This window comes from Pelecanus crispus, chromosome 22, assembly GCF_030463565.1.
Source record: "Pelecanus crispus isolate bPelCri1 chromosome 22, bPelCri1.pri, whole genome shotgun sequence".
In the NCBI taxonomy this organism is placed as follows: Eukaryota; Metazoa; Chordata; class Aves; order Pelecaniformes; family Pelecanidae; genus Pelecanus; species Pelecanus crispus.
In genome coordinates, this window is record NC_134664.1 from 4,627,192 (window position 1) to 4,653,988 (window position 26,797).

The 26,797-nt window shown below is 66.0% G+C and overlaps 5 protein-coding genes across 5 annotated transcripts; 3 read left to right on the forward strand and 2 right to left on the reverse strand.

The window, feature by feature from the left end:
* Positions 1–50: 50 nt before the first annotated feature.
* Positions 51–7,235, reverse strand: PRCC (proline rich mitotic checkpoint control factor). The gene is made up of 7 exons (XM_075724412.1): positions 6,744–7,235; positions 4,031–4,078; positions 3,003–3,587; positions 2,300–2,395; positions 1,232–1,375; positions 830–895; positions 51–211 (listed from the first exon to the last, which is right to left on the reverse strand). The coding sequence occupies exons 1-7, from the start codon at positions 7,233–7,235 to the stop codon at positions 125–127; spliced, it is 1,518 nt and encodes a 505-aa protein (XP_075580527.1). The 3' UTR covers positions 51–124.
* Positions 7,236–10,935: 3,700 nt separating this feature from the next.
* On the forward strand, positions 10,936–17,765 carry HDGF (heparin binding growth factor). The gene is made up of 6 exons (XM_075724413.1): positions 10,936–11,056; positions 16,659–16,735; positions 16,861–16,999; positions 17,115–17,297; positions 17,376–17,587; positions 17,731–17,765. Exons 1-6 carry the CDS (start codon positions 10,970–10,972, stop codon positions 17,735–17,737), a joined length of 705 nt encoding a protein of 234 aa, XP_075580528.1. The 5' UTR covers positions 10,936–10,969; the 3' UTR covers positions 17,738–17,765.
* A 2,172-nt stretch (positions 17,766–19,937) lies between these two features.
* MRPL24 (mitochondrial ribosomal protein L24) lies at positions 19,938–21,026 on the forward strand. Its single transcript, XM_075724491.1, has 5 exons — positions 19,938–20,117; positions 20,201–20,296; positions 20,383–20,486; positions 20,570–20,700; positions 20,789–21,026. Exons 1-5 carry the CDS (start codon positions 19,938–19,940, stop codon positions 20,923–20,925), a joined length of 648 nt encoding a protein of 215 aa, XP_075580606.1. The 3' UTR covers positions 20,926–21,026.
* An 88-nt stretch (positions 21,027–21,114) lies between these two features.
* On the reverse strand, positions 21,115–23,673 carry METTL25B (methyltransferase like 25B; the record flags this gene model as incomplete). The annotated part of the gene is given in 8 exon segments (XM_075724630.1): positions 21,115–21,317; positions 21,387–21,574; positions 21,646–22,194; positions 22,196–22,377; positions 22,453–22,515; positions 22,596–22,883; positions 22,948–23,060; positions 23,586–23,673. Coding segments are annotated over 8 exon segments (1,674 nt in total), but the record flags the coding sequence as incomplete, so codon positions are not given.
* Positions 23,674–23,991: 318 nt separating this feature from the next.
* Positions 23,992–25,915, forward strand: ISG20L2 (interferon stimulated exonuclease gene 20 like 2). Its single transcript, XM_075724495.1, has 4 exons — positions 23,992–24,156; positions 24,235–24,735; positions 25,129–25,329; positions 25,721–25,915. The coding sequence occupies exons 1-4, from the start codon at positions 23,992–23,994 to the stop codon at positions 25,832–25,834; spliced, it is 981 nt and encodes a 326-aa protein (XP_075580610.1). The 3' UTR covers positions 25,835–25,915.
* Positions 25,916–26,797: the final 882 nt, after the last annotated feature.

Consider the following 26,797-nt stretch of genomic DNA (forward strand, 5'->3'; position numbering starts at 1 on the left):
CGGTATCCTCCCACCCACCGAGCAGACCACGTTCTGCACGGGGCCTGGCTGATCTCCAGAAGGCCAGGAGAAGTCTGACACAGTAGGTCACCTGGGACAAGAGCCAAAAAGTGGGACAGAGGTGTTAGAATCCGTATTTGGCTTGAGTCTGACGTCTGCTGAGCTTGTTTTCAGACCATGTGTTTTTCAGTTCCAGCTCTCTTTCCTTCGCCTGCAGAAATTGAGAGGATTAACATCAGCGCTGCTGCTCACTGACTCAGCAGTATTTCACCCTCCTCTACCCTGCTGACGGGGATTACAGAGCACTTCAGCAAGAAGCCTCGTTACAGCAGTTAGCACGATTATCTTGACAGAGGCCTGAACTAATACAGATGCACAAGCATTTCATTCAGGCCGAAACGCAGCTTCTCTTGCGGGACGGTCTCAGCAGCTGCTTACTAACCGCACGGCAGCGGTGCAGAATTAAGACAGGACGCAGAGTCTCGTAACGCACACAACCATGCACGCGCTGGAGCTGGGTGGGAGGAGAGTGTAGCAAAGCAAAAAGCAAGCTCGAAGCTCAGTGCCACGACGCCCTTGGGGCCCAGGCGCTGCTGCCACGAGGCCATTTGGGCCGGCGGCGGCCAGGACGCTCCCGCAGCACGGCCACCTCCGTGCCCGTCAGAGCCGCTGCAGGTCTGACCCGCGGCTCGGGCGCTCCGAGGCAGGGCCAGCCCCTGGTCCCCAGCGGCTGAAAGAGCCGCTCCACCAGCCCTGCCTCACGCTGCCAAGGCGTCAAGCCTTGTAATTCTGCCTGGATGGGTTTCCACGCTAGAGGGAGGCCACTCACCTGATGGATCAGGTATGTGATCTGGTGTTTTCTCCTTTGCTGTCCCGTGGGTTGATCTCCTTTTTTCTAGAAAGCAAAAGCAGATGAACTGTTAAGCCTGGAAAGATACTGACCCAGAGAGCAGAACAAGACAAGAGCTTGCACAACCATTTCAAGAAGCATTTGGGCAGATTCCTTAGGCTGAAGCAGTTCCTGGCTGGTCTTTACCACCTGCATGCTGGGACTATGTTTTAGGAAGCTCTACTGGTCTCTCGTGTATTTATACAACACACCACACAAAGGTCCCTGTCCCCCCACCCTGGTGACCGCACAGCATCTAAGACAGCTCCAGCTGCGGCTGAAAGAGGAACTGAACAGAGGTCTCCAAAATCCCAGCCAGCACTCCTCCCGTCCTGCCCATACCTTGCTGAACGATTTCATGGTCTTCTCCTCTGTTAAGGATTTCGTCAGCCACTGCTGGGCTCCACTCAGCTGATCGTCACCTTTGATATCCACAAAGTTGATCTCTTCCCGCCCTCGATTCCGCTTGCCTTGCAGACGTTTGAACTGAAAGAACAACAGAGACAACGGGAGTTACACACGCACGTCATGCACCGATGCTAACCTGAAACAGTAAAGGTAGTGGGGCCTGAGCCTTCGCTCCCCAAGCATGGGACAAGCCACACCAACAAAGACTTTTCCAACCAGGATTGTTTTTTTTTTTTTCTTTAGAAGAGTTCTGCTTTGCTATAGATCAGAATATCTTAAAACTAGTTTACATGACGGTTATGATCTCATTTTCCTATACAGAAAGGAAAACAGCATTTACTCTTCCTTTCAGTCTTGCTCAGGAGAAGACCCTCGGACTCCTGGGTCTCTCATTTTAAGTGCTAGGGAGGCACCTGAAGTTTTGCTAATACATCCACCTCCCATAACACAGATCCACCTCCAAAGCAGAGAGGTCCCTGGAAGAAGCGAGCATCAGCTGGGCTACTGTACTCTGCAGCACTGACTGGCTCAGCTAACGAGGCTGGCAGCTACTAGATTACATCAACAGTGGGAAAGGATTTTTTAAAACAGGTTTCTGAGCTTTCGAAATAAGTGGGGGATTCACCACTGTGCTAGAGGATGTACCGTGAAGGTATCTGAACAGTAGCTCATCTGCACCTCAGCGAGCAACGTCTTACTCCGTGCACCTTGTCTGCCCTAGATACCCTTTACGAGGACGAGACCGGGCTCGGTGGAAATAACAAACATCACCTACTTATAAAGCAAGCAAACCCATCTGGAGCAGCAGCCCAACAGACCACTGGAAGGACACCGCACGTGCCCGCGACACAGCGCTAGACCCCACGGAACAGCAACCCCGTCCAACTCGGCGTGAAGCACAGGTCGTTCCGGTGGGGCGAGACTGCAGCTGCCAAGAGGGTCCTATGTTCTAGCAGAGCTTAAACGCAAACTCGGCAGCGGGATAGACAGTAAAGTGCCAACCGCTTCGTCATCTATGAAGGAGGAGTCGGTGCTCATCTCCTGCGGCGGTGCCTGGGCTGGTTCCATCTCCTGGTAGTAACCGCTGCTGTAGTAATCCTGTCAGCAAAAGGAAAACCAGTTTGTCACGAGAGCGAAGCAAGATCGATCCTGGAGCAACCATATACAGAGGCCCCAAGACAGAGCACTGGATCTCACACCGTGAGCTGCTGCGTTTTCACCTAGAGGGATTTATTTCACTCGGTCTCCAGGGAGTACAGTATGTTAGACGTGTACCTCCTTGGCTGACTGAAGTAGTCATTAATCACCTCTCATCACTGGCACTACTGAATAGTACAGGGCATTTTTTCAGAGGTACTCAACAACAAATGCTTTGCTGAATTACTAGAAACAACCTGGCTTCAGACACCAGCTCTGGCGAGCCCCAATTCTGCACCCTGACAGCAACAGGGGCAGCTGCACAGGGGCGTTTTAAAATGAGTGCAGCTATTAAACATTTATCCAGCAAAAAGCATCTACGGCTCTCGTGCCAGAGGAATCCTGTTGTGCTAAGTGCTGTGGATCTCTGCTCCTTGTCCCAGCTAGCTCAGACGGGTCAGATTCCCACAAGGCGCAGCCTGCTCCAGTAACTAATTCAGAGCCCCTCGTCCTAGATGCCTTTTCAGAGCAGCACCGTCAAGCTTCACCTCCCGGTCAGTCAACCCACCTGATAATACGCGCCAGCCACGCCAGCCTCGCTGTAGGCAGGGAACTGGCCGTACGGCTGGCTGCCGTAGTCTTCTCCGGGTTTGGGGGCCCAGCTGTGCTGAGCACCGCTGGAGCCCGCGCCCGTCTTGAATTCCAGAGGGGCGTTAGCAGCAGCGTCCTGGAACTGGGGCTCTGTCTCTGTCCCAGGCGGTGGGTCCTCCGACACCACCGTGCCAGAGTACATGTACGCCTCGGCGCCCACGACACTGGGCTCGCTCCTGTCAGACAAGGAGAAGTAGTTCTCTGGCTTGACCTCTTCGTCGCTGTCGTCCTCTTCCTGCGTGATCTGCTTGGTCACCTGCAGGGCAGCGCTCTTCGCAGCAGCTTTGATAGCGGACGGAGAAGGAGTTGTGGGCACCGCTGGCTTGGACAGAGGTTTGGCTTTGGAGGAAGAGGTCGGGGCCTTAGCGGGCTTTGAGTCAGAGGCATTTTCTCCTGCTTTCCTCGAGAAAGCGTAGGGCAAAAGTAACCGATTGGTCTCTTTCACTGTCAAATTTTTGGGTTGAGGAAGCAAAGCGGACAAGCCAGAGCCCTCGCCGCGTCCCTGGTGAGTTTCATGCAGGGCAAATGGTTCACAGAAATAAGAGAAATGAGTGAGACTATTTAGTTTTCCTGACTCCCTGCCAATTATCTCCTCCATTTCTAACAACATTAATGGGTTTCCCATTGCTCAGCACAATCATTTGCTACTTCCAACACGCTGCAGGGCTTTCTTGCGCAAAAGGCCAGTGGGACTTTTAAGGGAAATGTGGTACCTGCAAATATCTGCCAACTTCCCAAATTAATGCCTATTATTCTGAGATTTAACTTTATGAAATTGCCCAAAAAAAGGCACTTGACCCCCCAGGGCATTTCAGGAATTTTTACACACTAAAAGCCACACGTTAATCAGAGTGGCTGATTTACACTAGTGGAAGCCCAAGGTCTGTTACAGTCAAATGCTTCTTTCCTGTGAAACTTGCTTAATCGAATATCCCAGGTATTTACCTGAAGAGTATTTTTCTTCTTTGCTGGTTCATCTTCCTCTGAATCTGACTGAGAAAGAAAAACGGAGCTTAGCGCAACTTCAGGTATTAAAATAGAAAGAAAAAAGCCCACCCACTATGCAATTTATTAATTTTCAGTTTGAACCAGCCAAAGAATCATGGTAACACGGATCTGGATTTATAATCTGCGAAGAGCTGAGCTAAAAAGCAACAGTGGGATGCAGTCAAGCTCTTTTTCAGTCTTGCTGATGTATCTATGTCATGGCAAAGAGAGATAAAAGCCTGCCCTGCTCACTACTATGAGAGATAAATAAACTGTCCACAGTGAAAGCAGGACCACAGTACTTGCCACTATATTTAGAGATAGCTGGGTCTGCCGCGGTCTGGGCAGAGGCAGAAAAATAAGCTGCATTCTGCTGTAAAACCTGAAGCTTTGCAAACAAGTCAGCATCATCTCTTAAAAAAAAAAAAAAATTCGTAAGAGCAATCCATCCACAGCCAAAAAATAATCTCCCACTTGAGCTCATTTATGCAACCTATGGAACAAAAAAAAAGGATTTGCTAACCCAAAATTCCAAATTTTCAAGGTGGCTTTTTAATGCTGCTCTAAAACAGAGTGGGTGGGCAGCAAAACTCAGCTTCTACATATTTGGCTCCTGCCAGAAATTAGCATGTAGAGCCAACAGCTCAAACACTTTTTTTTTTTTAATAAATCACAGGAAAATAAGCCTAAAGCAAGGCAAAGAACACAAGCTGCACAGCATAAGGTCAGTGCGCTCTTTCAAAGTAACAGACAACATTACGTTAATAGAGGGGAAGCGCAGAACCGCACAAAGCAAGAGTGTAAAAATTCACTGCGGGGATTAACAGGGAATTTTTCACAATAACATTGGAGTTGCTAAATATCCATTTAAAACTTGAGTAGAAAGTCTGGTCGTCTCTGGCATCAGAAAAGGCCCTTAACATCTTTATCGTTTTATAGCTTTGCAGAGCACTTTAAAGAGATTACAGGAAACAAGGTCTTCTGCCAGTTTACTGTCTAAATTATAAAACAGGACAAAGACAAAGACCACGCATAAATAAAGGCAAGGCGAGAGTTGCCATAAAGCCCGCGCGTCGCATTTGGGAGAGAGGAGATAAAGCAGGCTGCCCAGGAGCGTCTCCACAGGTGCAAACAAAAGGGACAGGAGGTGTTTTAAGGAGAAAGAGGGAACGAGCGAGGACGTCGGTCACAGGCCAAGGGGCTTTCAGGATTCCCAAACGGGAACTGCTCGGACCAGCTCTGGTTTTAAGGTACTTTTTCTCCCTTCGACATTCACTCACTCGCTTGACACCGACGACCTGCAGTGTTTCTGTTCAAAGCCAACACAGGGGAACACAGAGGAGGAAATAAAGGGGAGGAACAAGACTCCTTTCATTTGAGCTTATTTCAGTAACTGTACAACCAGCGAGGAGGGGGAGATCCCTAACGCTTGCTTTATTATGAAGCGTCTGTTCCAAAGAGCTGCAAGAAAGTGAGTAAGCACAAAGGGGTGTGAGGTAATAGGCTACCCCTCATCCGAGTGCCTAGAGGGGGGACATGGGGGCACACGGCTACGTCCCACTGCCTGGTGCACCTCCGCCGCGTCCGGGAGCCGTGGCACGAGGGGCTCTGGCTCCGGGATTTGCCAAAGCGGGCTGGTTACTGGCGAGCAGCAGAGCGGGGTTCAGGGGCGGCCGGGAAGCCCCCGTCCCCCCCCCAGCTCTCCCCGTGCGCCCGCAGACCGCTCTTCCAGCAAAGCGAGATGCGCCGCCTTCGCCTCAGCCCCCCAGGCCCAGGATGCTGGCAGACCACTATTAATTGACACCGTTTATAAATCTATACAGTCAAACCTCTTGCTCAGCTCCCCGTCCCCATGGCAATGACCCTAAGCGTCGCAGCTCAGCTCCTGCAGCCAGAGGCACTCGCGGCTCGCCAGAACCGGTGACCGAGGCCAGCCGCAGCCGCGCGACCGTCACCTCCACGCTACGACGGTACCGTCCAGAGCGAAAGGGCAGAGGGGAGAGGAGGGAAGCTGGTCAGTGGGGACACCCAGAAAAAAACCAAGGGGGCAAGGACCTGCCTTTCCCTGATCCTGCCACGGGGCTGTCCGGGTAAAGCGCTCGGGAGCCCCGTAAGGCACAGGGCGCTGCAAACACGAAAAAGCACAAGCTAAGAGGGAAGCGATTCCCTAAAGGTCTGGAGGACGCCCGAAGCCTTTAGATAAACAAGCAATAAGTTGAGAGGAAAATCCATCAATTGCACAGCAAGCAAGAGAAGAGACTTTTCTGGGACAGCCCCACGCAAGGCCACGCAGCCCCACACCATCAACTCGTTAACTGCACTAATAAATGAGGGTGCGGATAATCTGGGTTTGCTGTATTACGATTATAAATAAGGCTTCCAGATCAGTTTAACTCGGCAAAGCGCTGTCGGGTTAGGGCTGGCAGCCGGGACAGACCCGCCCGCAGACGCCCCGAACAGGTTCGGTACCGCGGCGCACTGCGACGGGGGGCGAGGGGGGAGCGGGGCTGCCGGCCCGGGGGGGCTCCTCCCGGGGGGGCTGCCGGCCCGGGGGGGCTCCTCCCGGGGGGGCTCCTCCCGGGGGGGCTGCCGGCCCGGGGGGGCTGCCGGCCCGGGGGGCTCCTCCCGGGGGGCTCCTCCCAGGCCCCCCGCCGGCTGGTTTCATACTCACATCTCCCTTGTGCAGCTCGGGCGCCGCGATTCGCACCGGCTCCGTCCTCTTCTTTGGCTTGGGGAGGCTCAAATCCGCCCCCGCCGCGGGCAGGGCCGCGGGGGCCGGGGGCGGAGGGGCCTGGCTGCGGCTGGCGGCGCTCCGCGGGGGCGGCAGGAGGAGCCCCCCGAGCCGGGGCTGCTCCCCGCCGCCGTCCCCGCCGGCCGCCGGCTCGGGCAGGCTGGCGGCCGCGGCCCGGGCGGGGCTGGGGGCCGGCGGCGGGGCGCTGAAGCCCCCCAGGCCGGGCGGGGGGCCCATGAGGAAGGGAGGGGGCGGCCCGCCGTGCGGCGGGGGCAGCGCCGGGGCTTTGGGGGGCGGCAAGGCGGCGAAGAGCCCGCGGGCCGGCGGCCGCTGGGCTGCGGCGGGAGGCGGAGCGGCGGCTTCCTCCCCCTCGCCCGCGGCCTCCTCCGCATCGCTCTCCTCCTCGCTGCTGGCGTAGGCCACCAGCGACATGGCCCCCCGCGGAGGGCGGCCCTCGGCGGGCAGGAGCCGGTACGCGAGGCCGGGGATCCGCCCTCCCGCCTAGGCCGCGCCGCCGCCGCGCCTTCAGCGCCCGCAGCGGGAAGGGGAGGGCGGGGGTGGGGGCGAGGCTACGCCGCCATGGCGGCCCCACCTCCGCGCAGCGCCAGGGCCGCGGGCGAGGAGCGGCGGCGAGGCGGCCCGGCGCCCAGATAATGGCTGCCGGCAGCCGCCCCCCCGCCGCCGGACTACGGCTCCCGGCGAGCCCCGCGCCGCCCGCCCCCAGCGCGGCACCACGGGAAGGGGGGGCTGCGGGGCCGCGCCGCGGCTGCCGGGGCCCCGCACGGCGGGGGAGCGGGGCGGGAGGGGCGAGGCCCGGCCCGGGAGGGCCCCGGGCAGCGGGGAGGCGCCAGGGGCGAGGCCCGGCCCGGTCAGAGCAGGCCCGGCCCCGGGGCGAGGCCCGGCCCGGCTCGGCGCGGCCTGCTCGGGGCGGTCGCGGGTGAGGGCCGGGGGGCGGCCGGACGGGCCCTGCCCGGGGCTCCCCCCCGCGCTCCGTGGGGCCTCCCGGGGGCCCGCTGCCAGCTCCCGCGGGTGCGCTCCGGCCCCAAGCGCCCCGGGGGCCCCGTTGCCGCCCGGACTACAGCTCCCGGCGCCCCCCGGGCCGGCCCCGCCCCGCCCCGCCCCGCCCGCCAGGCCGCCCGGGCGATCGCCGAGCCGGGGCGCGGAGCGGGGACCACAGCTCCCGGCGTGCCCGGGGCCGGCGGGGCCGCGGCTGCTGTGTCACCGCGGGGCCGGGGCCGGGGCCGGGGGCCGCCCGCTGCCCGCCCAGTGCCGAGGCCGCGCTGCAAGGCTCTGTGCAGCGGGGTGGCGGTGCCTGCCTGCGGGGCCGGGGCCGGGGCTCCCTGCAGCGGGGCGGCTCCTCCAGCGCTTCCCGGCTCCAGGGAGCCGCTCCTGGCCTGCAGGAGGGAGCCGGGCTCCGAGCTCGGGTGCCCAGCACGAAGCCCGAGGCCGCGGTCGGGCCAGGCGCTGCGAGGTGCTGCCATAATTCACGCAGAATCCAGACAGACGAGACGCGTGTCCTGTGCGGCGAGCTCTTCATCGCCTCAAACAGCGTGAAAGCCACCTAATGTGCCCCTTCTCACCCCTCCTGCCCTGTTGGGAAGGGCTGACGAGTATTAAAAATACTAAAAACGGGCGTCGAGGCCCCTGGGAGCGAGAGGGAAGGGTGAACGCACTTTTCGCTAGCTGCGACACTCGCGGGCACGCTTTTTCCCCGCTATTTACACAGCCGAGGCCTGTAAGAGCAAAGCCGAGCGATGCCGGCACGAGGACGCTGAGGAAGAGGAGGGCGCTTCTGCGGCGCGGGGCTGGTTTGGCTCGCCGGAGCTCCCGTCTGCGCCAGCCTTGCTCTGTGGCAGCGCGGAAGCCCCTTCGCTGGGACCGCGGGCTCCCTGCCCGCCAGAACCGGCAAGCCCTCGTCTGGGCCGCGTCGCGCGCGTGCCGCGACGCGCGAGCCCCTTGTCGGGGGGGCCTGAACCCCAAAGGTTGTCGCAGAGGTCTTCAAGCCCCTTTATTTTGCAACTTTGCCCACCCGCCTTCCAAATCTAATGGCAACCAAAATGGAGAGGAGCCACAGTGTGATGGAAATGGGGAATTTTTTGCAGATCAGACCCCCGGTGCCATCGTTTCCCCAGCAAAGCTCCCCTTGGGCCGAAATCCTTGGGGCCTGTTGGGATCTCCCCAGCAGGTTTTTTTTTCACTCCTTCATAAATGTCTGGGTCTCTTGAAAAGCAAAATCGGCGAGTCCCCGAGAGGCACTGAGCGAGCAGGTTGAACCACCCAAGCCTCCATGCGAGGCAGTCCTCGTCCTCTGCGGGGGAAAACCACCAGTAACGCCGGCAGAGACAGGAGGGACCGCGTTCAAACAAGGTCCTGCTCTCGCTGCGCGGAAGGAGGGAGAAACCTTTGTTTCCCTCGCCCTTTGTCCGTCTTTTCTGTTTAAGCTGGAGATTCCTCAGGCCTGGGTCTCTCACCCCTGGGCAGTGGGGTCCTGCTTTCCGCTGCGATCCCTCTGATTATTTATTTGCGTTACTTTCTGGCTCGTCAGGAGAGATCAAGCCAAGGAAAGCACACGGGGGATGGAAAGAAAAGAGTCCAGCCCAGGAACCCCGACTGCCGGGTCACCGTGGAGGTTCTGGTCTTGCAAACAGCTTAATCTGTGCTTCCTTCAGTCTCGGGTGTTTGGCCGGGGCAGGCCCGCGCCCGTCGCGCCCGGGCGGACCCAGCTCGGCCCGGCACGATGTCCCTGCCGGCGCCCGAGCCCCGTCACGCTGGCGAGGAAATCCCCAGCACCCAGAGCTTCGCCCGTTTTAGTCTGAAGCTGGGGCACGTTTAGCGGCAGCGCTGGGGGTGGAAGGAGGCCGAGGTGGCGATTTACTCATCTGGTGACTTAGCCACCCCTAGCCCCCGCGCCGAGCCGGGCTGGGCGGCCCGAGCCTCCGAGCCGGGCACGCAAACATTTTCCTACGTGCTTAATTTTGCGCGCCGTGAGTAATCTCGGTGCCTCCGGCCCAAGCTGTGCAGAACAGCGTATTTCTGGAGAAAAATGTTTTTCTGCTTTAGTTGAAGGGGGCAGCTCGCCCGAGGCGGCCTGCCGCTACGCACGACATGCTCCCAGCTCTATTTTCTTTCTTTTTAAGGGCTGGCCTCCCTCTCCGCAGCGGGCTCGGCTGCAGCCAGGATGCGGACTTTCGGGGACGCCGCTGCCCTGCTTTCAGCCGGGTTTTGCGCGGGTTTTGCACGGGTTTTGCGCCGTTTTGCACGGGTTTTGCGCCGTTTTGCGCAGGTTTTGCGCCGTTTTGCACGGGTTTTGCGCGGGTTTTGCGCCGTTTTGTGCCGTTTTGCACGGGTTTTGCGCGGGTTTTGCGCCGTTTTGCGCGGGTTTTGCACGGGTTTGCGCGGTTTTGCGCCGTTTCACACCGCACCCCTCCGTTCCCGGCGCCGAGCCCACGGCTGGGCCCCCCGCCACGTCGCGGGCTGTGTCCTTGTCTGTCGCGACACATCCACGGGTGTTCCCCACGACGGAGCTGCACGCGCTCCCCCGCCCCGCTCCAGACCCCCAAGGCCACCTGCGGCTGGATTTTTTTTTTATTATTATTATTATTATTAATTGGGGTTTGGGTCGCTTTTTTCCTTTCTCTCTCCTCCCGGCAGCCCGCAGGCGTGGCGGCCCCTGCAGCCGGGCTTGGCGCAGGGGGCGCGGCCGGGACCCCCCTGCCCGGGCACCCGGGGGGGGGGGGGGGGGGGTCCGCGTGCAAGGCAGCGCTGCCGAGCCGCCGAGCGCATCCACCGGGAGGAGGAGGAGGAGGAGGAGGAGGAGGAAGGGGGGGGTGGCGGAGGGAGGGAGCAATTGAATTTCAAACACAAACAACCGCATGGGGCACGGACCCACCGCCGCCGCGCCGCGCCGCTCCTAGCACCGGGGCCGCCGCCGCCCCCCGCCCCGGGCTCTCGGCCGGGCCCGCCGCGCTGGGGGGCAGGAGCCGCCGCTGCTTCCATTCCTCCCCCCCAACACCTTTTTTTTTTTTTTTTTTTTTTCTTCTTCTTTCTCCCCTCTTTGCTAATCCTTGCCTCGCCGGGTTTTGCCTCCCAAACTTCATCCGGAGCCCCCCCTCCCCTCCCTCTCCCCCGCCCGCCCCCCCCGTTCCCGGGAGGAGCCGCCAGCAAAGATGTCCCGGTCCAACCGGCAGAAGGAATACAAATGCGGGGACCTGGTCTTTGCCAAGATGAAGGGTTACCCGCACTGGCCTGCCCGGGTAAGGAACCGGGGAGGGAGGGCGGCGGGGGGAGGCGATGGGACCCCCCGCGCCCCCCGGTCGCTCCCCGTTGCATAACGCGGGCGGCCGCACGCCGCAGCCGGGGTCCCGGGGCCGGGGCCGCACCGGGCTCCGGCTTCCCCGGTGCAGCGGCGGGGGGGGCCGCCGGTTTTCGGCTGGATCCAACTTTACCGGCACCTTATGTAAGGCCGGGCCTGGGCCCCGCTCGCCGGGCCGGAAAAGTTGGGGGTTATTCGGTACCGGGGGGGGGGGGGGGGAGGGAGCGCTTTCTGGTCATTTTGTTGGGTTTTTGCGGGGATTTAATGTATTGCAAACAACGTCCCGGGCTCCCCCCGGGCCCCTTTTGTGCTATTTCCCTCCGGCGTGGGGAAGAAACAGGTGGGGGGGGTCACGGGTGGGGGGTGACCCCCCCGCCCCGGGGTGCCCCTGCTCGCCCCCGTCCCCGCTGCAGGAGCCACGGGGCAGGCCGAGCCCCCCGCCCCGGGCCGAGGGATGAAGCGGTGACCTGGGCCGCATCCCGCGCCGGAGCACGAGGCCCGCGCCCCCTCCCCGGCTGACCCCCCTGGCACGGCCCAGCGGGTCTGGGGGGGGTCCCGTTGCTGCGTGGGGCCACACCACGGCCCCCCCCACCGCCACGCTCCGGCCCCCCGCTCCACCGGGGCACCGGCAGCCGGACCCCCGCGAGGCGTCGGGGAGGCGGCACGTCGCTCCCGCTCCGTGCGCTCGCTGCTCCGCTTCACCGGTGATTTGGGGTGGACTGGGAGGAGGGGGGGGCTTAGCCAACCCCCCCATCCCCCTGGCTTCGCCGGCGGGTCCCCGAGCGTGTCCCCCGGCTCCGCGTGGCCTTACCTCTCGCCGGGGCCCCGGGTGCCAAATAGGTGCCAGCGCTCGCCGGGAGTTTGGCTTTGGAAAATCGATATAATTACCGAGGACTTAGGACAGAGTGGGGGGGAGGACGCGACACGACGCTCGCGGGAAGGGCGAGGGCGTCGAGGTGGGGTGCCCGGCCCGGTGTGCGCCGGACGCGGTGCCTCCGCCTGGCTGGCTCGCACCGGAGCGGCGGTCCTGGGCGCTGGGCGGGTGCGGGGGGGTCCCTGAGCATCTGGGGGGGTCGGTGCCATGCGCCTGCCTCCTGCCCCTGGGATAAAGCACCTTGGCCACGCGCGCCGAGAGCCATCGGGGCCCGATCCTTCCCCGGGCAGGCCGGGGGGGCCGAGCGGTGCCTCGGCCGGGCGGCCGTGGGGAAGCTCTGGCTACAGAATACGTCGCTGGTTATTTTTAAGCGCTTGATGATGCAGTTTAAAATTTCCTTGGAGTGTCCCGTCCGTCCCCCCCACCCCGACCGGCCTTGCTGCACAGGGAGCTGGGCCGCTTGCAAGCCCCAAATTAAACTGAAGCGGGGAGGAATCGCACAGCGCAGCGAGTTTTAAAGGCCGAGGATCCCCCCCCCCCCCCGCCATCCCCTCCTCGGGTTTGAATAACTTTTGTTTGGTTTGTAGGGTTCTGGCGGGGAGGCCGGGGAGGGGGTGGGGAGGCGTTCGGATTTGGCACTGGCCTCCCAACGCGCATTTGAAAGCGGCTTTGCGAGGAGGAGCCAGAGGGATCCCTGGGAGCCCGGCGCCCGCTTCCACCACCGCGTCCCTTTGCGGGGAGGGGGAGGGAGCGATGCTCCCCTGGCCCCCGGCGCGGACCCCCCGCTTCGGCCTCCTTTCCCCGTTGCGTCCCAGCAGGGCTTGGCCCCCGTTCCCAAAAAGCCCCTCTGACGGGTGCCCCCGCGCCCCGTCGCTGCGGGGCCGGGGGGTGAAGCCGGGTCGGGGCTCACGCAGCCTCGTGCCAGGCTGAGCTCCCGGAGACCGAATTAGCGCCTGCGTACGCTGCGCGGGGCCAGGCCCGCTCGGGTTTCACGCCGCGCTCGGCTCCCAGCGGCCGCTTTCGTTGCCACCATCATGGCAGGAGCGTTCTGGGGCCGCTCGGGCGCGCGGGCAGCAGTTTCCCCGCTCCGGGAGCAGCGGGAGGTGGGGGCAGGCTGCCCTCCCCGAGCCCGGGGGGATGCCGGTTGGGCAGGGGGGTTTTGGGGGGCTGCTCTGCAGAAGGGGCCGAGCCCCCCTGGCCTCCCGCCGGTGACTAATCCTGTCCCGGGCTGGGGTGAAGCAGGCAGGGTTTGCCCATGACTAATCGGGTGCCGTGTTGAAATGTTACCCGGCCGCACGTGGCGTTCGCTGGGATATTTGTTTCCAGCCAGGTGTGGCTGGAGCAGAAAGAAACGGCGAGGGAAGGCACGGAGAGGGGAGAGCTGGAGGCACGGCGGGGAGGTGGGGGTTATTCCATGGCCGTGCTCCGGGGACGGCGCTCACGTGGGGTCCCCACCACCCGGACCTTCGCCTGCCCGTCGGTGCTTGCCTTTGGATCCGCAGCCCTTCTTCCTCGCAGCCCACGACGTACAGCCCGCCGGCAGCGGGAGCGCGGCGGGGACCGGGGCACCGCGCCGGGGGTCCCAGCACTGCTGGCATCCCCCTCCCTGAGCATCCCCTGTCCCCGTCACCGGGCAGAGGGCTCCTCACTGCTGGGCTGGACCCGGCCGGCCGTACGCTTTGCCGCTCTTTGGAGAAGGAATGGGGTAGTTTGCTGCCGGCGGTGTGGGGCCAGGGCTGCCCGGTGCTGGGAGAAGCTCGGTGCCACGGGGCTCTGCCCCGGCGTGGAGCCGCCGGGGCCAGGCGAGCTCGGTGCCCAGCCCGGGCACTGGGACGGGGCCGCAGCGATGTCCCCTGGGCTGGAGACGGCCCTGAGCGGACGCAACGCTGTGGCCGCAGGGCTTGGGGGTGCCTCAGGCCCCCAGCCCGGCTGCATGTGCCCCCCGTGCCTTTTCAGCTGTGTGTGACCCATGTGAATTAATTCCATTAATTCCCCCTTCCTGGCAGCCAGCTCCCGACTGCCAGCCTTCGTCCAGCGGTGGGGAAACTGAGGCAGGGGGTGGGTTGCTCCCAGCACCTTGGTGCTGTTGGGGTCCCCCAGGGCCAACGCAGCGGGGGCTGCTCCCAGCCTTGCTCCGCTCGCGCTCCGAGGACCAGTTGCAAAGGTCAAGTGCAGAGGTCGGGGGCAGAGTCCGCACCGAGGTGCGTGCCCGTCCCTCCCCTGCCACGCTCCAGAGCCTGCCCTCCCGGGGAGCCCATCCCAGCCTCTTGTTTTCAGAGCCCCCCCAGCCCCGTGGTCCGCAGGTCCCCGGGCAAGGATGGGCTGGCGACACTGGTGCCATTTGCAGAAGCTGGCGGGGCAACGGCGACGGGCGCACGCGTACTTTAACCCGGCACCCTTTAACCCTCCCCCCTTGCCGCCTTTCCGGCAAGCGACAGGGATGGACAAACAGACATCGGACAAACAGATGGCAGTGCCTCGAGCACAGGGTGACCATCACGGGGCAGTCTGGCAGTTGGGTGGGCTGCAAGCCCCTCGCCAGCGGGGTGAGGGGTTCCCAAACAGCCCCAGCCCCTTCCCAGCCCTCCCGCGAGAGCGAAGCCCTCGTGGCTGTGCTCGCTCCCGGGGACGGCGCGCTTTGGGCAGCGTGAGGCCCCCCCGGGGTTTTCGGAAGGGTTCGCACCCCCAGCGCCCACCCGTGCTATCGGCGTCCCTGCCGGGGTATCTTGCCCGCCTCCCCGTATCTCGCCACGCCGCGGCTTCCCTGCCTGCCCCCGCAGATAGCGATGCAGCATCCTTTGGGGACGGAGCCTGGGGTGGAGAAGGGGCAGATAAGGGGCTGTTGGTGGCGGGGACGGGCTGGGTGGTGGATCCCGGCTGCCGCGTGGATCGGCTGTGGGGGAGGCGCGCGCTTTCCCCAGTGCTGGGCCCACCGCTGCACATTCCTCGGCCACGCCGTGACCTTGGCCAAGGGTGGTTCCTGGCATGGGGACAGGCAGCGGTGGGCTCGGGGACCACGGTGCCCGCGACGCCGCGTGCTCCGCCTTTTCTTGGGGAAGGAGGTTTTAAAACTGGCCGGGGGTGGCAGCTGCGGTGGGCTAGGGGCTGCGGGTGGGCAGGGGTCCCGCCGGGGCGTGGTGGCCAGTGCAAGGGCGAGACCGACCTTTGCACCACCGGGAACTGTGCCCGCTTGCCCGTCCCTGCTCCTGAAATGCCTCCGTGTAGCGGGGGGAGCAGGGGGCTTCAGGGCAGGACAGCCGTGCCAGGAGCCCCGGGGCGCTGGGTGGAAGCACGTCACCGATCCCAAAACACGCCCTGGATCTGGGAAGACGGATGCAGGAGGACAGCCCGGATGCCCCAAACCGCATTTGGTCAGTGGGGATGGCGTGGAGGCGCATCCCGCCCTGGTCCAGCTCCAGCTCTCCGGGAGTGGGGGCCGTGTGCGGGACATCACACCAACTGCCCACCGCGTCCCCGTGCCTGCACGGAGCCCCTTGCCGGCATCCCAGCCCGCCCGGCTGCCCCTGGGGCCGTGCCGGCATTGCCACCCAGCGCAATGGCATGCCTTAGTTCCTGGATGTCAGGGAATAAAGCTGCACGCTATTCCCAGGTCTGGGAATGAAACCGGGAGAAAGCCTTGGCCAGGTTGGCTCTTGAGCGCTGCATTCAGGATGGGTCAGTGACATGCCGGGAGGAAGGTGGGAAAAAAAAACCCCGGTGGCAGGCCTGCTGCCGGCACCCCGGCTCCACGCTGGCCGGGCCGGCTGGGGAAACTGAGGCTCGGCGAGGCGGGGGGTCGGCGGTGACTTAGCACAGGTCGTGCCGTGAGTCAGCAGGGCGCTGGGAATGGGACCCAGCACCCCGGCCGCCGGCGCTGGCACCTCCCTGCCCGGCGACGCGCTGGTGCCCACCCCGAGACCCCTGCCCGCATCCTCCCTCGGCTCCTTCCACCTCCCTTTGAGGCTTTCTCCGGGAATTTATGGCTGCACTCCTCGCGCTGGCTGGAGCCGGCGGGGGGGGGGGTATTTTTAGACGCTATAAAAAGCAGCCGGAGTCGCTTTCGCTCTATTCCCGCTTGGCACCTTGGGAATATTCACGCTCGGTGAAACGGCACCTGCTGGCGGGGTCAGCACCGGCTGCTCGCAGACCTCCATGGTCCTCACCGTGCCGTCCCCGTGGCTGCTGACCCCCGTTTCGGTTGGGGGTCCCAGCAGCAGGATGGCGTCACTGGGCACCCCGACACCTCCCGGCTTTTCCCCCCCCACATCCCCACGCCCTGACCCAGGGCTGGAGGCGATGCTTCTGGCTTCACCGGCGCCGCCGGCACGCCTCGCGCAAATTTGCTGAGCTAAATATGTCTGAGCCAGTCTAGACAAGAGCTTACGGCGGCTGCTCCTCCGCCGTCCCCACGGGGTGGGAGAAGGGGAGCCCCCGCTGACCGGCACCGGTGGGCACAGCCCCGTGTTTTATTAACTGCTGTTCTTGCCGCGGTGTTGCTGGCCGGTGGGTGAATTCCCTAGCAATAACGTTTTCCCCCCTCCCTGGGCTGCGTTGGTCAGTCGGACGCGGCGTGCCCAACGCCCGTGTCCCAGCGGTGGGTGATGTCCCGGTGTCGGGCAGCCAGGGCTCTCCCCTCCCCGATTCTCACCCCGTCCTTTGTGTCGCACAGATTGACGAGATGCCGGAAGCTGCGGTAAAATCCTCCTCCAATAAATACCAAGTCTTCTTCTTTGGGACCCACGAAACGTGAGTGGGGCCCCGGCGCGTGCGGGAGATGGGGCCGAGGGGGCACTGAGGGATCGACCCCGGGGGTTTTGGGGAGAGGCGAGACCCCCCGCCTGCCATCTCTCACTGCTCCCCCCCCCGAGCAGGGCATTCCTGGGGCCCAAAGACCTCTTCCCCTATGAAGAATGCAAGGAGAAGTTTGGGAAACCCAACAAACGGAAAGGGTTCAGCGAAGGTTTGTGGGAGATCGAGAACAACCCCACCGTCAAAGCCTCCGGTTACCAGGTGGGTCGCGAGCCGGGGGGGGTCCCCAGCACCTCGCGTCCCCCTCCGGCTGCCTCCTTCCGTCCCGTTCCCCTTTCCTGGGTCCCCCTCTGTGACTCCCCGGTGTCCCCTCCAGCCCACCCAGAAGAAGACCTGCCCTGAGGACGCCGAGCCGGAGCGGGAGCCGGAGGGTGACGGGGAGAAGAAGGGCAATGCGGAGGGCAGCAGCGACGAGGAGGGAAAGCTGGTGATTGACGAGCAGTCCAAGGAGAAGAACGAGAAAGCTGGGATCAAGAGGAAAGCGGAAGATGCTTTGGAGGTAGGGGATCGTCGGGGACGGGGACACGGGCGAGGGGGGGTGCGGGGCTGGGCTGAGCCGAGCTCCTCCCCCGCCCAGGACTCCCCCAAACGCACCAAGGAGGCAGAGGGGCAGGAAGGGGAGAAGAAGGTAGACAACGAAGAGGCCCCCAAGGAGGAGCCGAAACCCAACCCAGCCGAAGGGGAGAAGGAGAAGAACAGCGACGCCGCCGGCGTGCCAGACGCCAACGAAGCCAAGCAGGAGCCCAAGGAGAAGGCGGGCGCGGAGGAGGTCAGAGACCACAAGGAGAGGTGAGGGTGGTGCGGTGACCCCCGTCCCCAACAGCCGGGCTCCTCCCTGCACGGGGGGGATCGTCCCCGGCGGCGCGGAGAGGGGGGTCCCAGCGCTGCGGGGTCCATGACCGCGTGCCCGGGTCTCTTCTTGGCTCCCGCAGCCTGTAGCGGCCTCCCCCGTGAGCTGATCTTCCCGCCTGCCCCTTCCCCGCTGGGCTCCCTGGGTGCCGCCCCATCTCGCCCTTGTCGGCTCGTCGCGTCCGCAGCTCCGGACAAGAGAAACAAACCGAAAATGAAATTTTAAAAAGAGAGAGAGAGAGAGAGAGAAATGAAGAGAAACCCAGTAACACAAACCCCTGAACCGACCCGCATCTCCTGGCCCTGCCGTCGCGGGGCGCATGCTTTGTATTAGTGATTTCTAGGGGGCTGATCAGTTGATTTGAAATAAAAGCGATTCATGTCTTTTTAAAGCGCTTCCACTGGCGTCTCCGTGCCCCGGGCTCGGCCCCTTCCCACCGTGCTGGCGATTTCGGGCCCCTTCGGGCTGCCCTGGCCCCGCAGCGTGGAGGGCGGCTGCCGGAGGGGCTCGGGCGTCCCCCGGCACCGTGGGTTTGTTTTCTCAGCGCTGGAGATGGACCAGAAGGAAACGCAGAAAGGGACCGGAGCAACAACCTGCAGGGTGTTCACGGGGAGAGAAGCGCTTGAAAGAGGGAAAGAGGCGGGGGAGGTTTGCAGAGGAGGGGTGTTTAATAAAGCAGACAAATACAATTGTGCCTGGAGGGAGCGGGGCGCAGGCCGGCAGAAGGGGCCGTTTGAGCCGGGGCTGTTCGCGCTGAGCCGCCGCCGCGTCCCTGCGGCCGGACGGGCTCGGGGAGCAGCGGGGACCCCCCGCGCCCCGGGCCGGGCAGCGCCCTTGCCCCCAGGCTCGGCCCCGGCGGCGGGCGGCGGCTCCCGCAGCAGAAAATGGAGGCCGGGCCGGGCGCCAGCCCCGCCGCGGGACTACAGCTCCCAGCTGCCCGGGCCGGGCCGGCCGCGGGGAACTCCCCCGAGGGGAGCCGCGGGCCGAGGCCGTAGCGGGGCCGTGAGGAGCCGGGGGCCGCCCCGCAGCTCGGCCCCGCCGGCCCGGCCCGGCTCCCCGGGGCCGCCCCGCACACCGGGGGCGGCGGAACTACAGCTCCCGGCGTGCCCCGGGGCTCCCGGCGGCCCCGAGCGCCCCCGCGCCTCCCGGGATGCACCGGGGCGCTGCGGACTACGGCTCCCGGCGTGCACCGCGCCGCGCCGCCCCGCCCCCCCGCGGCAGGCGCGGAGAGGCCGGAGGTGAGCGGGGGGGCTCGGCCGGGGCCTGGGTCCCCTTTTGGGGGCGGGGGGGGGGGCTCTGCCGGGGCCTGGGACCCCTTTGGGGTTGGGGGGGGCTCTGCCGGGCCCCTGGGACCCCTTGTGGGGTTGGGGGGGCTCTGCCGGGCCCTGGGTCCCCTTTGGGGTTGGGGGGGGGCTCTGCCGGGCCCCTGGGACCCCTTGTGGGGGGGGCTCTGCCGGGCCCTGGGTCCCCTTTGGGGTTGGGGGGGGCTCTGCTGGGCCCCTGGGACCCCTTTGGGGTTGGGGGGGGCTCTGCCGGGCCCCTGGGACCCCTTGTGGGGGGGGCTCTGCCGGGCCCTGGGTCCCCTTTGGGGTTGGGGGGGGCTCTGCCGGGGCCCTGGGACCCCTTTGGGGTTGGGGGGGGCTCTGCCGGGCCCTGGGTCCCCTTTGGGGTTGGGGGGGGCTCTGCCGGGCCCCTGGGACCCCTTTGGGGTTGGGGGGGGCTCTGCCGGGCCCCTGGGACCCCTTGTGGGGGGGGCTCTGCCGGGCCCTGGGTCCCCTTTGGGGTTGGGGGGGGCTCTGCCGGGGCCCTGGGACCCCTTGTGGGGTTGGGGGGGGCTCTGCCGGGGCCCTGGGACCCCTTGTGGGGTTGGGGGGGGGCTCTGCCGGGGCCCTGGGACCCCTTTGGGGTTGGGGGGGGCTCTGCCGGGCCCCTGGGACCCCTTGTGGGGGGGGCTCTGCCGGGGCCTGGGTCCCCTTGGGGGGTTGGGGGGGGGCTCTGCCAGGGCCTGGGTCCCCTTTGGGGTTGGGGGGGGGCTCTGCCGGGGCCGTGGGTCCCCTTGTGGGGGGGGGGGGGGCTCTGCTGGGGCCCTAGGACCCCTTTGGGTTTGGGGGGGGCTCTGCCGGGCCCATGGGTCCCCTTTTTTTTGGGAGGAGCTCTCCCGGATGCCTTGGTCCCCTCTGGGGGGGGGCTCTCCCGGACACCTGGCTGCCCCCGCGCCCCCGGCACGTCACCCCGGGGAGCACGAGCGGGGCCCTGCCAGGCCCCCCTGACCCCCAGCCCCCCAGCACCATGCGCCTCTCGGCCCTGCTGTGCGCGGGGCGGCTGCGGCTGCCCCCCGGTTACCGGCACGGCACGTGGCGCCCCGACACCGCCGCTGCCCAGCGCCGCAACCCCCCGGGGCTGCGCCGCCGCAAGATCTTCGTGGAGCCCATCGCCTGGGAGGACTGGAAGGTGTTTCGGGGGGACACGGTGAGTCTCCCCCCTCCCCAGGGCCCCCCCCGGCACGGCAGCCGGGTTGGGGGAGCCCCCCTGACCCCCTCCCTCTGCCGCAGGTCCAGGTCCTCGCCGGGAAGGATGCAGGGAAGCAGGCGATGGTCACCCAGGTCGTGCGAGCCCGCAACTGGGTGGTGGTGGAAGGGCTGAACACGGTGAGGCCGGAGCCGGCGCGGGGGCCGCCGTGACAGGGCCCGGGGGGCCGCGCGGGCTGTCGGTGACCCCCCCCGTCCCGCCGCAGCACTACCGCTACGTCAACCGAACTGCCAAGTACGCCGGGACCTACATCGCCAGCGAGGCGCCGCTGCTGCTCAGCCAGATCTCCCTGGTAGACCCCGAGGACCGGTAACGGCTGCGGCGCGGGGCAAGGGGACCCCACCACGGCCCCCCCCTGGAGTTCTGCCCCCCAAAACACTCTCTCCTGGCAGGAAGCCGACAGAGGTAGAATGGCGGTACACGGAGGAGGGCGAGCGGGTCCGCGTCTCCCTGCGCAGTGGCCGGATCATCCCCTTGCCCCTGCGGCAGCGCCGGGATGGCATCGTCCCCGAGCAGTGGATTGGTGAGCGGGGACGGGGGATGGCTGCTGGCCCCCGGGGGGAAGGCGGACCCCCCGAGGGACTCAGCGCCATCCCTTCGGCTGCTTGCAGATGGCCCGAAGGACACAGCGGTGGAGGATGCACTGGACAAGACGTACGTGCCGTCCCTGAAGACCTTTGAGGAGGAGATCATGGATGCCATGGGGATCGTGGAGACGCGCAGGGCCAAGAAATCCTACTGGTATTAACTGGTGGGGGACGGGACACGGGCGGGGAACCAGAATCCCCCCCCAGAGCCGGGGTCTATCCCCTGGGCTGGGGTCTGCAATAAAGACACCTCTCTATTTTCCCTGCTTGTGGCGTGTGATGCTTTCAGCGCAGCCCCTGGCAGCCCCCAACTCGCTCGCACTGAGCCCTGGGCCGTACAAATCCCGGTTTTATTGTGGTTCGCGCCCAGCACGGGGAGCCAGGGGCGTCTGCCCCTTTCTGGGGGGCTCTGCCCCCACTGTGTCCTCGTCCTCGCTGCTGTCCTCGTCCAGGCCTGACAGCGCCGCGCCCAGGGGGGTCCGTGCGGCCACCAGCACCAGGTTGCGTGGGGAGAACCAGGGGTCGAAGAGGGGGACGAGGGCGCACTGGAAGCCTGCGGGGAGAGGGGGGGTCGGTACCAGCAGCACCGCCGCCCCCTCCCTGCTGCCGCCCCGGCACCCACCTTGCTCCCGCAGGTAGAGCAGGCGGTCGAGGAGGATGAGGGTCTCCACCAGCGGTGCCAGCAGCAGGGTGAGGCTGAAGAAAGCCACCACCTTGTGCTGCTGCTGCAGCATGGCCCCGACAGCCTCCGAGTCGAGCGGGACGGCGGCCGGATCCAGCCCCACGCGGGGCAGCCCCAGGCGGGCGTACCTGCGGGGTAACGTCACGCAGGGGGCGAAGAGGGGGGACGGAAAGGGGTGTCCGCCCCCCTCCAAACTCACTGGGGGAAGCTGAGGGCGTGCGCCTTCTTCACCGTCTGCACCCCCGGGCGCTTCTTGCTGGGGTCGGCTGCCCGGATGAGGGTCTCGAGGACGGCGCGGTAGCAGTGGGCGCGCAGGCAGCTGCTCTCCTCGTCCAACCGCCCCACGTACTCCTCCAGCGCGTGGCAGGCGGCTTCCCGTGCCCGGTAAGAGAGCTCGTGGCCCGGTAACCCGGCTACCCAGGCGCTCAGCGGGTAGCCCATGGGGCAACCGGGGGGCTGCGGCGCGGTGGAGAGCTTCATGTAGCAGCAGGCCACCGAGGCGACGGCCGCCACGGCGGGGCTGCGGGCGAAGTGGCGCAGCAGGGCGGGGCTGAGGTCCCCGCAGGCGTGCAGCCCCGTCACCAGCACCTGCTCCCCGCCCTCAGACCCCCCCGGGCCCCCCAGCGGGTTCCTGGCAGCGGGGCCTGGCCCCGGGGGGTCGTGGGGCAGCAGGAATTCCCCCCAGGGAGCCCGGGGGTCCAGGCGGCCGGCTACGTGGCGCGGGCCCCGGGGGGTGAGAGGAGATGAGAGGCGGTGGGGGGGATTGCGGCGGTGCCGGGGGGGGCCGCTCGTTTCCTGGCACCCCCGTTTTCCCCAGCTCCCGCAGCAGCTCCCGGTCGAAGTGCTCTGCCATGCCGGCCAGGCGGCCGTCGCCCTCCACCGCCGTGACGGACAAGCCAAGGCCAAAAGCCAGGAAGCGCGAGAGGTGGCCCTGGTCGGGGGGCACACGCGCTCAGCTGGGGGGGCACGTGTCCCCCCGGGGCCTCCCGTCGCTCCCTGCTCCTACCTGCCCCGCTCCGACATCCACCACGCGGTCGCAGCCGGTGGCCTGGCTCAGCCGCTGCAGCAGCTGCGGGGGAGAGGAAGGGGCCGGTTCGTGGGGGGCTCGGGGCGGGGGCGTAGGGGGTGCGGGGGGTGGGGGGCACCCACCTTCCCCATGCGCCAGATCTCGTGCTGCTTTTTGGGCTTGACGTGGCGGCAGAGCAGGGGGTGCAGGCGGCTGCTCTGGCAGGGGGGGCGCGGGGTCCCCCCCGGGCACCCCCGGGGGAAGGCGAGGGCCCGGGCGGCGGCGGCGAAGGCCAGGAGGGAGAGGGGCCAGGCGGCTCCCGGCCCCCCCCGGCCCCCCAGGAGCCCGGCCAGCTGCGGGGGGGCGGCGGCGGCCAGGGCGGCCTGCCAGGGCGGGGGGAGCTGCGCCCACAGCCCCTCGGCGAAGAAATCCTGCGGGGAGGGGGGGTCAGCAGGGGCGGGGGCGCGGGGGCCGGGGCGGGGCGGGGGCACTCACGATGACGGAGGCGTCGAGCAGGGGCCGGTACAGCGTCAGGAGGCGGACGATGTCGGCCGCGTGCTGCCGCTCCCGCTGCAGGGCAGGCTGCGGGGGGGCCGCCATGGCGGCGCCTGGGGGCGGCGGGGGGGCTGTCAGCCCTGGGGCTCTGACGTCATTCTGACACGCGTCCCCTGGGGCTCTGACATCACCCTGGCTGCGTCCCCTGGGGCTCTGATGTCACCCCTCTCCTCTGGCTGTGACCTCACAGGGCTGTCACACCACGGGGCCATGACGTCTCTCAGTGCCCGTGACATCAGCAGGCTGTGACATCACCCAAGGATGCCATTCCCCCTCCCACAGCCACGATGTCACCGGGCTGCGACATCACCCAGCGAGGCGCCCCCTGCAGCCATGACATCACCGGGTCATGCCATCACCCCGGGATGCAATTCGCCCTCCCGCAGCCGTGATGTCACCGGGCCGTGACATCACCCAGTGTGGCGCCCCCTGCGGCCATGACGTCACCAGGCAGCTCGGGCAACCCTCCCGACGCCCACCCGCTGGGCAGCGCCGACGAGCTGTGACGTCGCGCCGGGCCCTGCCATCCCTCTGACGTCACCCGAGACGTCAGCGCCGCCCCGCCGGCGGGCCCGAGCGGCCCCGCGCGCCACTCACCGCCCGGCCCCGCCGCGTTCCCGCCGCAGCGTTGCGCATGCGCAGGCGGCCGCGCGGCGCCCAGAGAGCACGCGCGGGGGCCGGGGCCAACCGCCGGGGCGCAGGCGCATTGCGTCACTACCGCCCGGCGCCGGCCGCGCGCATGCGCGCTAGCGGCGAGAGCCGCTCCGCGCCGGCCACGCGCCGCTCCGCCGCCGGAGGCAGCTTCCGGTTCCGGGGCGCGGAGGTGAGGGGGCGGTGGGGCCGCAGCGGGGGGCACGGCGGCAGGGCTGCGCCGGGCCGGGGTCTTGCGGGGCCCTGCGGGGCCCGGCGCTGGCGGGACACCGGCGCTGAGCAGCCTCTCCCCGCCGCAGGCAGGACCGGCCCCCCTCGCCGCCGGGGCCCGCCATGGCGGATTTGATCCTCAACGTGGATTTCGCTCCTTGCAAGCGCCCCAGGAAGAAGGAGACCGGTAACCAAAAGCACAAGAACTTCCTGCGGCGGCGGCGGGCGCTGGAGCGGCGGGCGCCGAAGCAGGCGGCGGTGCCGAAGCAGGCGGCGGTGCCGAAGCAGGCGGCCGTACCGAAGCAGGCGGCGGTGCCGAAGCAGGCGGCCGTACCGAAGCAGGCGGCCGTGCCGAAGCAGGCGCAGCCGCCCGGGAGGGGCTCCCAGAAGCAGCCGGACCCCAGCGGCAGGAGGGGCAAGAAGCAGGGGGCGGCGGACGCGGCCGGGAAGGGCCCGGAGAAGCCGAGCTCCCGCCAGCCCAGACTGTGCCCCAAAGCGAATGGTCCCGCGTCCGTCACCCGGCCTGGTGTGGCCGCGCAGAACGGCTCCGCCAGCTGCAACGGGACGGGGTTGCCCTCCAAACCAAAGACGGCGGGCGGGGGCACGGCTAAGGGGAAACAGAGAGCCCCCGGCTTGCCCCCCCGACCCAGCAAACTGGTGGCCATAGACTGTGAGATGGTGGGCACGGGGCCTGGCGGGCGCACCAGCGACCTGGCCCGCTGCAGCATCGTGAGCTATGAGGGTGACGTCCTGTACGACCAGTACATCCGCCCCGCCGCCCCCATCGTGGACTACCGCACCCGCTGGAGCGGCATTCGGCCGCGTCACATGGTGAACGCCGTCCCCTTCAGCAAGGCCCGGCGAGAGGTGCGCTCCCGCTGCCCTCGCCTGCATTTCTGGGGGTGATGCGGCCTGGGCGGGGGGCAGGACACACACGGGGCTGGGGGGAGGGCTGGGCTCTTAGTCTTGTGGGCTTTTCGGGCTGTTTGTGGGGTTTGTCAGGCTGTGGGGACTCGCCTGTGCGGGCAGGCGCTGCCTGTGTCCCTGTCTGGCCCCTGCAGCGGAGGGAGGAGTGTCCCCACGCCGCCGACGCTCCTGTTCAGGCCCACATCTTCACACCAGTGTGCTTCTCCCCACTGGCAGCGGGGCAGCCCCACATCCCTGGGCACGAGCGGCACTCTGCTGCGGGCAGAAACCTCCCGCAGAGCATGCACCGGGCTGCCGGGTGTCTTAAAGCCCCCTTTTATCCTCCCCCTCCAGATCCTGTGCATCCTCTCCGGGAAGATTGTGGTCGGCCATGCCATCTACAACGACTTCAAGGCGCTCAAGTACTTCCACCCCAAAGCGGTCACCCGGGACACGTCCAAAATCCCCTTGCTGAACCGTAAGGGGGGCTTCCCTGAGAACGTCGCCATCTCCCTGAAGCGCCTCGTCAAGGAGCTGCTGCACAGGGACATCCAGGTAGCTCAGCCGGCTCCTCCTCCCCGGTCTCGGCCACCACAGGGTGCCGCTGCAAGGCTGCTGCCTCAGCCGGGAGCTCCCCACGCTCCCCCACCAGCCGGGGAGCGGCATGGGGACCCCCCTGCGCTGTACTGGGGTGGCAGGAGGGGGAAGGTCTGTCCCTGGGGAAAGACCAGGGTTTCAAACACCGGCCTGAGATCAGGACACCCTGAGTTCAGCCGCCGGTCCTGGAGCAAGGCAGCCTCAGCTTCCCCTTCCCTGGAAGCCAGCCCGCAAGAGGAGGGGCCGCCTCAGCTCAGCCCCCGCAGCATCGGGGGGCTTTTTGCCCTGCTCAGCCGGCGTCGGAGTGGTGGCTCGGGCTGTGCGCACCCCTTGTCTCTGTCCCCCGCAGGTCGGGAAGAGCGGCCACTCCTCGGTGGAGGACGCCCGAGCCACCATGGAGCTCTACAAGGTGGTGGAGACTGAGTGGGAGCAACACCTGATGCTGAACCCCGTGCAGGAGTGACGGCCCCACAGCCCGGTCCTGCACCCCGAGAGGTGCCCAGAGCCCACAGGGAGGAGCAGCGAGTGCCGAGGGCCCGCTCCATCTGTCCAGGCGAGGTAGCGGGGACGGACAGATGGTGGGAGTGTGGAGCCAGGCATGACCATCCCTCGTCCCCGTGCCCCCGACGTGCCTTGTTACGCTGCTGCTGTTTTGCTCCGTCCTCCCCCAGAGTCGTAGGGGAGAGCTGGGGCCAGCCTGTGCCTTCCCAGGGGGGCTCTCGGGTCCTGCGTCCCCCCCAGAACAGCTTGGTGCTGCCGGAGGGTGCCAGTAATACAGCAGGGCCCAAGCCGGAGTGGGGCCACGGGTCTGGCTGCCCTGAGTGCAGACCCAGTCCCTGGGGTGCCTGGGGTGGGCTCCTTCCCTTCCCGGTTCTTCCCATCTTGCAAAACTACCTCTGACAAGGACAGGAACTGCCGAAGGGCTCCGGGCCGTGGCGAGGGTGTGGGAGCAGGCAGCGCCCAGCAGGCTGGAAGCAAATCTTGCAGGAAAGTCCCTGCTCCGATTTCGGAGCTGCTTCCCCCTCGATGATTTGGGTGCCATGTTCCTCTTTGCGCAAGTGCTGCTGCAAGTGCAGGGGCCAGGACAAGCCCGGGCACGGGAGGACCGGTGTCACCCCGTCCACCTGTACCGTGCCGCCCCGCGCACTCCCCCCGGGGACACCGCGTCATTCGCAGATGCCTCCGAAAACTGACGCGTGGTTGTTCCCTGAACTCTTGAACGTGCCCTGAGTTCTTGGTCTGAGCCAGGGGAGGGCTGCTTTGAACTGAAATGTTTATGTACAAGATCCCAATTAAAAAGAAGTGATTAACGAGCCCTTCCTTTCGGCGGTGGCGTGGGGGATGGAGAGGACCTCCAGGCCCTGGGGACGGCGCTCAGCCCCCGGGAAGGCATCTGGACTCTTCATGAGATTCCCCTCCACGTCAT